Below are 12341 nucleotides of genomic sequence, written 5' to 3'. Positions count from 1 at the left end.
CATTATTGGGTAATGTGAAACCCTACAAATTAATAGAACACTTGAATTTCAAGCCTTTATTTGTATGATTTTTATTGTTGGATAATGCAACACTCATGGAAACAAAAAAATCTCTTGATGTTAAAGTTTTAATGAAGTTAGAGAATATTTATGCTGAATGTGCTATTCTAGAATGAATGTTCTTATATAAGTGGTAAATAATTGACTAAGCTTTGATATAAGGAAACCTTTCTTTTTCTAGTAACAGATGAATTTATTAATGAATAGTTACACAAGATTACAGATTAACAATGATTTCCCATTGTGTACTCTAGGACCTATTTTACTGCACATTTAAAAGTTTTGTGAAGGGAAGGAAGGACTAAAAAAAAAAATGTTGGCATTCTACCCATAGGTATTTTTATTCTGAAATAGCTCAGTCAATAATTTATTTTTAACACAACTCAAAATCTGTGATTACTTATTTAATGTAAATGACATATTTCTTTTGTAATGCATTTATAACTACTAGAAATCTGCATTGTGAAAAAGAGCAAGAATTTTTTAGTATGCATAAGGACTCAAAAGATGAAGAGAGTCTTTTGAAGAAATGATTTGTGAGGGCTGTTTATAAAATTAATTATGTGAGTGAATTTTTTAATCTCAATTTTTAGCTCTACTGGTCAGAGACCAGAAGAGCTTATGCGATAGTAAGGTGTCCGTCGTCCGTCCGTCTGTCTGTCTGTCTGTCTGTCTGTCCGTCTGTCTGTAAACAATTTTTCAAAACGCTACTCCTCCTACAGTTTTGGTCCGATTTCAATATAACTTGGCACACAAGTAGACTACTCTAAGATACATAATTTAGTGCATCGGTTTTTGATTTCGATGGACGGTGTTGCCATGGTTACTAAAAATAGAAATTTCTGTGAAATTCCTTTAAAATGCTACTCCTCCTACAGTTTTGGTCCGATTTCAATATAACTCGGCACACAAGTAGACTACACTAAGATACATAATTTAGTGCATCGGTTTTTGATTTCGATGGACGGTGTTGCCATGGTTACTGAAAATAGAAATTTCTGTGATATTCCTTTAAAACGCTACTCCTCCTACAGTTTTGGTCCGATTTCAATATAACTCGGCACACAAGTAGACTACACTAAGATACATAATTTAGTGCATCGGTTTTTGATTTCGATGGACGGTGTTGCCATGGTTACTAAAAATAGAAATTTCTGTGAAATTCCTTTAAAATGCTACTCCTCCTACAGTTTTGGTCCGATTTCAATATAACTTGGCACACAAGTAGACTACACTAAGATACATAATTTAGTGCATCGGTTTTTGATTTCGATGGACGGTGTTGCCATGGTTACTAAAAATAGAAATTTCTGTGATATTCCTTTAAAATGCTACTCCTCCTACAGTTTTGGTCCGATTTCAATATAACTTGGCACACAAGTAGACTACACTAAGATACATAATTTAGTGCATCGGTTTTTGATTTCGATGGACGGTGTTGCCATGGTTACTAAAAATAGAAATTTCTGTGAAATTCCTTTAAAACGCTACTCCTCCTACAGTTTTGGTCCGATTTCAATATAACTCGGCACACAAGTAGACTACACTAAGAAACATAATTTAGTGCATCGGTTTTTGATTTCGATGGACGGTGTTGCCATGGTTACTAAAAATAGAAATTTCTGTGAAATTCCTTTAAAACGCTACTCCTCCTACAGTTTTGGTCCGATTTCAATATAACTTGGCACACAAGTAGACTACACTAAGATACATAATTTATTGCATCAGTTTTTTTATTCAATTGACGGTGTTGCCATGGTTACTAAAAATAAAAATTTCTGTGAAATTCCTTTGAAACACTACTCCTCCTACAGTTTTAGTCTGCTTCTAATATAATTAGGCATACAAGAAGACTATACTAAGATACATAATTTATTGCATTGGTTTTTGAATTCAATGAACAGTGTTGCCATGGTTACTTAAAATAGAAATTTCTTTGAAATTCCTTTAAAACGTTACTCCTCCTACAATTTTGGTCTGATTTCAATCTAATTTGGCACACAGTTAGAATACACTACGATACATAATATGTATTTCTGTTTTTTTTTATTTGGGTGAATGGTGTTGTCATGGTTACTAAAAATAGAAATTTTAGTGAAATACTTTCAAAACGCTACTACTCCTAGTTTTCATTTGATTTCAATATAACTTGTCACAAAAGTAGACTACATTAAGATACATAATTCTATTTATTGTTGCATGTTGCAATGTTTCAAATCCAAGTGCTACTTTTCTTTTGTTATACAAACAGACCAGTAGAGCTACAGTCTCATCAGAGACTTCTGGTTTATGCATAAAATAATGGATGATCTCGGAATAAAATTATTTAGAGATACTTCAAAGGTATTATGTGCTGAATGTTTTCTTTGTTCAACACGAGAACACTTTTATGATATTTACAATGTTTTATTGTAAAATCCATAAATGTAATAAATGCATGCAAAGAAAAAAAGGCATGGAATATTTTGTATCAAATGTAACATACATCTTAAGAAACAAAGTCTTTCACTGCATTCTTGTATCTCATATATATGCATGTTGTGCAATACAATAAAGCATTGGAATGATAAGAATCAAATTCAAAAGAAGTTGGAATTTCTATTCTTAGATCAATTTGCAAATTTTCATTTTACATGAATTTTTTGTGATCTTTTATCGATTAATATCGAGGGGATTAATTTGAAAAGTGCTTTTTCTAGAGTGCACTGGCATCAAAGATGTCTATTTATTATTCATTCAATATGAAAAAAATTCTTCATGTGATTTTAGTGTAGGGTATCTGTTGTTTTTCCTTGTGTATATCATGACATTTTTTGTACAGAGGAGATTTTTTTGTACAGATGTTTTACCAAAGTCTATGAAATGTTACTATATATATACATGTATGTGAACACTTTCATCTCATTGTTTGATCATTTTCTGTGTGAAAGGCAATATTTTTGGTAAAAGTGAAACTTAGGTTGTTTACAGTATTACTATGACAATGTACTGGTTCTCTAGATAGCTGTTTTCTTTGTGATCAGATCACGCTTACTTCCATATGTCTGTGATTATAGTTACTAAAGAGGTCTCATCTCTACCTGCCAGGTATGGAAGTGAACTTGATCTATACAAGTCATGTGATCCACATGTCACATGACCACATCAATGTCTCAGCTTCAGGTAATGTCTGTGTAAATAGGTATAAATTTATTCTCAAACTGTTTGTGAGAAAGTCAATATTATATTTGTATTTAATGATGATAAAAGTCATAATTTATTTTCTGTTCCTAGTTGTGTATTTTGAGAATAAGATGACTCAGTAGATTCTACTAGCTCATGGAGAAATAAATGAATGAAGATGACATTGTTTTAGTCTTGATGTTAATTGTATGAGTGCTAATGCCACTTCCTACAAGTTTACACGACTGGTTTAACATTTTTAAATTGGCAAATTTGTATTGTCATGTGTTTCCCTACTTGTAGCAGTATTGAATTTTCAAAATCAAGGAAATACGTGGGAGATTCTTTTTATAGTGTTATAACTAAGGCTGAAACAATAGATAAACAGTTTTCTTTTACAGTACACAATGTAATAGTAATGATTAGCACAGTCTGACCTTTCTTCTAAAGTAGCTAATAGTAAGGGGGGGGGGGGCTAGGATAAAAGTAGGGGGGGGCTACATTAGTCATACTTGCTGGAATTTCATACATTCTCATTTCAACAACAATCCAAAGCAGGCCCGTACCAACGGTTTTGAAAGGGGGAGGGCAACTTTCCAAAATAATCTGACAAAAAAAAAAAAACCCTCTTCAACTGTCCAAATCCAGAGTTTGCCAGTGCTCGACCTTACAGCAACAACAAATTGGGGGAACTAGTCTCTAAATGAAAATTTACTATTGCAATGCTATACTTGGGAAAAACAAGAGGCTCATGGGCCATAACGCTCACCTGAGTCAATATGGCCCTGCTGTTCTTTGTCAGCAGGTTTCTTCTATATATTCATATGTAAAGCTTTGATCGCATGTTCTAGGCATACCCTATCCCTAGGTGCCATGTTTTGAATGAAATTGAATCTAAACTTTCTGAGGATGTTTCTATATTCATATAACTATAATCATAGATTTGCTGTTCTTGAAAACGGAATTTTAAAGATGTCTGCCACCCTACCGGGGGGGGTCATGATTTGAACAAAGTTGAATCTACACTACCTGAGGATGCTTCCATGTCAATATGACTAATTATGGCTTTGTTGTTCTTGGAAAAAAAAATTTAAAGATATTTCTTATATATAATCTTTTGTTAAACTTTGATCCCCCATTATGGCCCCACCCTACTACTGGAGGATGCCTTGAAAAAAAATTTAATTTACAATACTTGGGGATGCTTCAATATCAATATGACTAATCATGGCTTTCCTGTTCTTGAACAGATTTTTCCTATATATTCCTATGTAAAACTTTGATCACCTATTGTTGCCCCACCCTACCCCCGGGGTCTTGATTTCAACAAACTTAAATTTACACTACCTGAGAATGATTCCATATCAATTTGACTAATTGTGGCTTTGTTGTTCTTTGAAAAAAAATGTTTGAAGATTTTTTTTTCTACATATTCATAAGCAAATCTTAGATCCCCCATTGTGGCCCCACCCTACCCCCGGGGGTCATGATTTGAACAAATTTGAATCTACACTACCTAAGGATGATTCCATATCAATATGACTAATTGTGGCTTTGTTTTTCTTGAAGATTTTTAAAGAATTTTCCAAAATATTCCTATGTAAAACTTTGATCCCACATTGTGGCCCCATCCTACACCTTGGGGGTCATGATTTGAACAAACTTGAATCTACACTACCTGAGCATGATCCCATATCAAATATGACTAATTGTGGCTTTGTTGTTCTTAAGAAGAAGATTTTTTAAGAATTTTCCTATATATTCTTATGTAAAAACTTTGATCCGTCATTGTGGCCCCACCCTACCCCCGGGGGTCATGATTTGAACAAATTTGAATCTACACTATGTAATGAAGGTTTCCCGTAAGTTTCAACTTTTCTGGCCCAATGGTTCTCGAGAAGATTTTTAAAGGAAGACACCAAATTTTCACCAAATCTTAATTATCTCCCCTTGGAAGAGGGCGTGGCCCTTCATTTGAACAAACTTGAACCCCCTTCACCCAAGGATGCTTTGTGGCAAGTTTGGTTGAAATTGGCCCAGTGGTTCTGGAGAAGAAGTCGAAAAGTTTACAGACGGACAACAGACAAAATGTGATCAGAAAAGCTCACATGAGCTTTCAGCTCAGGTGAGCAAACAAAAAGTGGGCTCCCAAGTCACTCAGGTGACCTACTGCTTTCATATGTCTTCTGTCAACTTTTGAAAATTTTTCACCTACTTCTCTGTAACTGCTGAACCAAATTCAATATTGCATCTATTGTAAGGAGGGGGGATTTTGATTCCCCCCCTCCCCAGGGGCCTGAGGGCATTCAAAATTAATGGAATCTTCAGAAATCTTTCTTTACTTCTTAGTAACAAGCAGTCAATTTTTGGCATGATTGTAATATGCATTGAGCATAAATCTTTCTCTCTATATAATTAGCAAACTAAATGCATAGAAAAAAAGGAACCATTAGTGCCTCTTCCAAAATTGGGAAATTTGTGGACTTCGTCTGGGACTCTAATGGTCATTAGTGAAAATGCATTAATTCTTCAAAAACCTTTTCTGCTCTTGGTATAGAATACAATCCAAGTGCATGGTAATGTAACGAGCAAGGGAGTCTCTTCAAAAGTTGTGAAATTCAGGGCTCTTGGGTCAGTCAAGGGTTCTGGAGTTAAGGTCTCTATACTATATACTGAAAAGGCATCAATTCAATAAAAACTATGTGCATCCTTATGATGAGCAAGGGTGCAGCTTCAAAACCACTGCTCCTGGGTCAGAGGTTCTGGTGCAAGTATCATTTCAAAAATGATTACATTTTTCTGTACATTTATTAAAAATCAATATTATCTTTATGTACATATTTAATTATTAATCTACAAAGATGACAAGAAAAACATGATACATGTACAACTTGAACTCCCTCCTCTGGGAATGACACAATTATTTTCACACATGGATGTCTTCAATGAAAAAAATGAAAATGAACATTGAATGTACAATACTCCTGTATTGCACTCTACTTCGATACAACCACTGTATTGGTTGTATAACTGATCCACATTTCATGAACGTCTGAGATGATCATGATGATCTGACAAGATAAACTGATTTCAATGTCTGTTTGATTAACGACGACGATTCTGATACATGTTTCCACCTCCTCCTCTAGGCCCCCCTGGTCCTCCGCGGCCTCTTCCCCGGGCGGCTACAATAGAAAAAGCATTGATGAATACAGTGGAACAATGCAAGAATTTACTACATCTTTGGTGTCCAAATTATCCTCCAAACAAAAATCAGCACCCCACTGAACGACAGAGAGACTGAAGCATTTCTAATCAAGTAAGTCAACTTGCACAGCTTGACATTTCTGTTAGAACTTGTAATCATACCTTGCGTTCGTAGAATTGCAGACTTCCCTCTGTTTGCTGAACCTCCTTTTCCTTGCACCCTTTTGAACATTGGAGCATTCTTTAACATATCTGGTAATATTAGAAATCTGATCTTACTGCCTCTAAGATACACATTTTCCAGCTGTGCAACCCTTCCATCTCTGTATGTCACTGTTATTGCAGACATTTGACAGTTCATATTATCCTCAGCTTCGACAAGTTTCCCTCGATAAACTTCACCGGTTGTTGTTTCGCATGTCACAATGTGTCCCTCTGCCTCGTGCAGAACTTTAATCGGCACACCAATGGACATTGCAATATATTAACCTTTCTTCCAACTTATGATTTGATTAATAAGTGCCACAATAAATTAAAGATGGCCTTTGATTGTAAACACCCTTTTGTTTTGATGCTCACAATGGCGCCCAACGCTATCCGTACGTTTCCGGTGCATTTGGTAGTTGATAACTAAACCATAAAATAATTCGATTTTTTTTCACATTGTATTGATCATTCAAGTTTCGATAAATAAAGATCATGCAGAAGTTTAAATAGCTAAAATTTGCCAAAAAACGAAAGAGTGACACAAAGAGTAATCAATCCAGACACTAATTAAAATAAAGGGCAAACTTTGAAGAGTTATCTTTCTTTTCCAATACTTACAAACCCAGACTACGCAGCGATTACTAAATTTTATTATGATTTTATCGGAAATAAATGATTTTCTTCTTATTATTATTATTAAAAATCAATTTTATGGCACTGTCTGGTTTTATCAAGGACTTTTTCTTATATATTAATAAAGTAAAAAGAATCTGTTGTGCATCGTGCTGAGCAAAGGTAATCAGCCATTTTTCACCTAAATTGTAACTTATTTGTTAATTGTCTTAAACTTAATCATACTTTACAAGACGCAACCAAAGCAATAAACATACAGTTTTAATTATGCAAAATGGTTTAAATAAAATATATTTTTAAAAAAAAAATTGGCTTGCCAAATCAAACACTAATTGGGTATTAAAATTCGAAACAGGGAATTAAGTATTTTGCTATAGTAAGCTTTTCATGAATTTGGTATTGATCGATCAGAAGTATAATGTATTTTTTTTTAATTACATTAATTTAATTTTTTTCATTTTAAAAATGAAATAACAAATCGGAATCCGTGACGTAAAATTTGAGATACGGGTCATTTTAACTTTACTTTCTCTATATATTTGCAAATTCTGGAAAAAGTATGTTTATAAATGTGTATAGTTTGTTCCTAAAATATCATTTGAAACCTACAGTGAATATTCCTAGCGTAAAAGAGTGTAATAACATATATAGCATTCAACTTCATGTAGGACCAGTTCTAATTTTCTGAATAAAGCAAATGTTCATATATTTTGATAATTTGCTTCTAAATATTTCTAGCGTATGAAAACATAACAATTTCTGTGAGTAAAATATGTAGGACCAAAGTGACTGTTCCAACTTTTTTTGAAGATTAAATACAGTCAAATGTATATGCTTTGAGAATTACACATTGGCATCACTTTCACATCTTTCTTTAGTTCTCTAATAGCTACAATGATAAACTTTCAGGAACAGGTCATTATGACCTATCAAACCAGAGTCGGTCTCTCTGTAAAAAAAAAGATAAGTGCGCACACACCTAAAAAATTCCAGCATTCTATTTTACAGCTAAAATTTCGTTAGGAGAACTGCTCTTTAATGTAGAATTCTGTGATTTTAATTCACTAACAGTTTATTTGTTTGAGAGAGAGAGAGAGAGAGAGAGAGAGAGAGAGAGAGAGAGAGAGAGGACCTTTTGTCATTTGGACAAGAACTAATCTATCTTTTGCTATTGTATCATCATCATACATAAAATACAGCAAGTTTTTTTGATCTAGTGTCTTTCCGAAGTCAATTTATGACACACTTCAACATAAATCAGGCTCCTGTGTCTCCCTTGAAACATTGTACAATGATAAAGTTGACCCAACGCAACATTTTATCCTTTCGGGACTAGTTGCCACAAAAATACATTTTCCATTTCACTCATGATTGATCTTCAATGATTCAGATGTTTGCTTTCTTTATTAATTTATTTGATTTATATGTGTACACAGAAAACATTATTCACAAAAATTTCACATAGAGAAAACAAAACAGAGTTATAATCAATAACGGTGAAAATTACTATAAAACTATAACAATTATCCATCCCCAATTTCACAATATTTTATTTGTATTTTTTAAAATTCAAAATACCAACAAAATAGCGTCTCCCTCTGGTATTCACCCCCTTTTTCTTACCCATGGGGTATCTCTGTGGCTAGAACTGCGGTCTCTCGAAGCAAAGTGCTGATCCCAATTTAATTTTTTTGTTCGATCTCGAAAACCATCGCCTATCGAATTCAAGATATGTATTTCTCGAATTATTTCTTAATACGAAGTCATACGATGTAAATTTTAGTATTTTTAAATTTTACTTGATGAGACAAAACGGTTCTCCACGCGTGCATGTCCGTGCTAAATAGCGACCTGAGTAAATATACAGGTGGGTGTTAATAACCAATACAGAAGAATGGGCGATAGTTTTGAGTCCTGTATTTTCGTTGGTATGACCATGTCATTTTAATCAGATCAAAATTATTTTTTTCTGCTGGCATACTTACTTCATGTGTATCTTTAAGAACTGGTTTAACGTGCAGAAAAAGTGGTCACTGATTTATTTTTCATCATAAATAACATACCCATCACTATAATTATGGTTTTTCAGCAGTTGTTGATTTTTTTTTTTACTTTTCGAAGCAAAAGAGATTCCGGAATCACATAAACTGTTCATCAATATGGTTATTATATGTGACTTCAGAGACAAACTATCCACAGAAAACGAGCCTTTATGACTCTCACACAATCTCGACGTACTTCATCAATCTCTAAACAGCGTATAATTTGATTTCTAGACTGACAAGAGATTTTCAACTTTACCTCATTAAAAGAAGGTCTTTGTGGTTTCTGAGAATGTCGACAAATGACTCCCGACATAGAGACGAAAGTCTGTTAAGTTTACAAACGACTCCCGATATGCCATAGAGACGAATGACGGTACATATTATCGTCGGCGACAATATGTACCTACCCTCACTGCACATATTGTCGTCCATCGGTACATATTGTAGCCGGCGACAATATGTACCGAGACGAGCCTTACTTTCCTCCTGCATATAATGGACGACAAAATGTACAGTCAAGCATCAGCACATTTTGTCGTCGGCGACAATATGCACAGTCAAGGTCGGCATATATTGTCGTCGATACATTGTGTTGACGAATATTTACTTTAAAAAAGGAAAGAGAGATAGACAAACACACACACACACTCAAGGAGGGGGACAGACAGCGTTACTCGCAATACTGTAGGGAGAAAACCTTTTGGTTAGAAAATTGTGTCCAGGATTGATGCACATCACTGTGATATGTCAAGATACCGTACTTCTTGAGATATCTGATAAATCAGCCTGTTTTTTTCTTGTAATTTACACTTGGAGATTGAATACATGTATTAGCTTTTTTGTTCAGTAGTAATGATTATTTCTTGGAAATTATTTTTTGCGTTAATCTTTTATACAATCATGTGTTGATATAATTGGTGTTGGGGGTTACATTTTAAGATCACCTGAACTGGAAGTTCAAGTTAGCTTTTCTGATCAAAGTTTGTCTGACCGTCCGTCTGTCTGTAAACTTTCCTCAATATCAGCTTCTTTTCAAGAACTAATGTGTCAATTTCAACCAAACTTGCCACAACACATCTGTGGATAAAGGGGATTCAAGTTTGTTCAAATGAAGGGCATCTTTCAAGAATTAGTGAAAATTTTATGACATCTTTTAAAATTCTTCTCAAGAACCGTTATGTCAGAAAAGTTTAAACTGATGTGAAAGCTTCATTATGAAGTGTTAATTCAGTTTTATTCAGATCATGTCCCTCGGGAGAGGGGTGTGCCTACAACAGTTTTTCATAGAATATTTAGAAAAAAATCTTTCAAAATCTTCTTTTTAAGAACTACTGGGTCAGAAGAGATGATACTTATGTGGAAGCTTTATTACATAGCGTACGTTCAATTTTGAGGTGCTGACACGAAAAAGATCCCTCGCTGCTCAATGACCCTGAGTGTCAAGTATAGGTCTAAATTTGCAGCCCTCCACCGGCAAGTGGAGATCTCTCCATGTGAAAGAAAATTCTCGATAGGGACATTATAACAGCAAACAAAAACAAAATTAATTTTGTTCAAAGCATGACCCCAGGGGTAGGGTGGGGCCACGTTGGGTGATAAAGTTTTACATAGAATATATACAGAAAATCTTTAAAAATCTTCTCAAAAACCAAAGACAGATGTAGCACCGACGCAACCCCCTTCCCCGCCCGGTGGTTTGATTTTTTAAAAAAAATTTTGGCTTTGGTCAATTCTGTTTGTTTAACTTTTATATACTCTCAATTTAGTCCACAGATAAAATTTCATAATTAAATGATTTACTTAACACATACAGTAACACACCTTTACAAACAAATGACTTTTATTTTGCTTGACCAAAAAAATTCTGAACCGCACCCATCCCCCTCCGTTCTGAATTTTCTGGATCCACCACTGAGGAACAGCAGTAGGCCCGTGATTAGTGATGTTTATATGGAAGTATCCTCATCCGCAGATTCAAGTATCCTCAAATCAAACCGGGTCTATGGTGGGGCCACAATGGGCGAAGTTTTACATAGGAATACATGTATATGGGAAAATTCTTTTAAAAATTATCTTCTCAAAAAGAGCAAAGCAATGATTAGTCATATTTATATGGAGCATTGCCGTGCATTGTCATGCGACATGTTCTGATGGAGGACAATATGCGCCGTGAGGGTAGGTACACATTGTCGCCGGCGACAATATGAACAGGACGACAAAATGTACCGTCACAATCACGCTGCATGAAATAGCATACGAGACACGTCAGTGTGATTATCACACCGATTACATTCACAAAACTACTTAAAAAAGAAAACAACAAAAGAAATCTTTAAGCAACAATATTTGTGGGGCGACAATATGTACAGTGAGGGTGAGGCACATAACGTCGCCAGCGACAATATGTACCTGTGTAACTTTTCAGCCGGTGACAATATGTACCGATGGACGACAATATGTGCAGTGAGGGTAGGTACATATTGTCGCCGACGACAATATGTACAAAACGACAATATGTACCGTCACAAGACGACTGTCTGTCAAGTTTACACACGACTCCCGACATGTCATAGAGACAAATGTCAGTCAAGTTTGAAATCACTGGCTTTTGAATATCACATTGATTGTATAGATGATGTTTGTTTTGAATTATACAATAACATGAAAGCTATATATGGCGTATCTGAGCTTGATATAATAATAATAATACGAGATTGAGTGTAAATCTACATGATTGATATATGTAATTTACGTTCAAATTAAAATTTTCACCGATTTTGAACTTGAATAACCTCACGTTTCTATAGTTAAATTGACTTATGTTATGTTGTTATTTAAATGTGGAGTCTGTAAATAAATCGATTATTGTTTTAAATTTTTAATATCTTTGAAACGCGATTGATTTAAATTTTGTAATTTACAGGAAAATCCTACCTTTATGTAAAGTAATAAAACTTACAGAAAAATCTTTTTAATTTTGGATTTCCGAACTTATAAAAAAAATACTGGTACGACAAATATGACTTT

The 12341-nt window shown here is 34.4% G+C and overlaps 1 protein-coding gene across 1 annotated transcript; it reads right to left on the bottom strand.

Annotated features, from left to right (window-relative positions):
• Positions 1-6011: 6011 nt before the first annotated feature.
• On the bottom strand, positions 6012-7048 carry LOC133204691 (small nuclear ribonucleoprotein Sm D3-like). The gene is made up of 2 exons (XM_061340433.1): positions 6592-7048; positions 6012-6407 (listed from the first exon to the last, which is right to left on the bottom strand). The coding sequence occupies exons 1-2, from the start codon at positions 6902-6904 to the stop codon at positions 6328-6330; spliced, it is 393 nt and encodes a 130-aa protein (XP_061196417.1). The 5' UTR covers positions 6905-7048; the 3' UTR covers positions 6012-6327.
• Between the last annotated feature and the right edge of the window lie 5293 nt (positions 7049-12341).

Source organism: Saccostrea echinata, unplaced genomic scaffold (genome assembly GCF_033153115.1).
Source record: "Saccostrea echinata isolate AGI-Se365-2 ecotype Australia unplaced genomic scaffold, CSIRO_AGI_Sech_v1 ptg000054l, whole genome shotgun sequence".
NCBI lineage: Eukaryota > Metazoa > Mollusca > Bivalvia > Ostreida > Ostreidae > Saccostrea > Saccostrea echinata.
This window is presented reverse-complemented; position numbering and strand designations above follow the sequence as displayed.

Coding starts and splice junctions, on each gene's coding strand:
- LOC133204691 (XM_061340433.1), bottom strand. CDS start 6,904: ATGTCCATTGGTGTGCCGATTAAAGTTCTGCACGAGGCAGAGGGACAC. Junction 6,408..6,591: donor TGCAATTCTACGAACGCAAG/GTATGATTACAA, acceptor TTTCTATTGTAG/CCGCCCGGGGAAGAGGCCGC.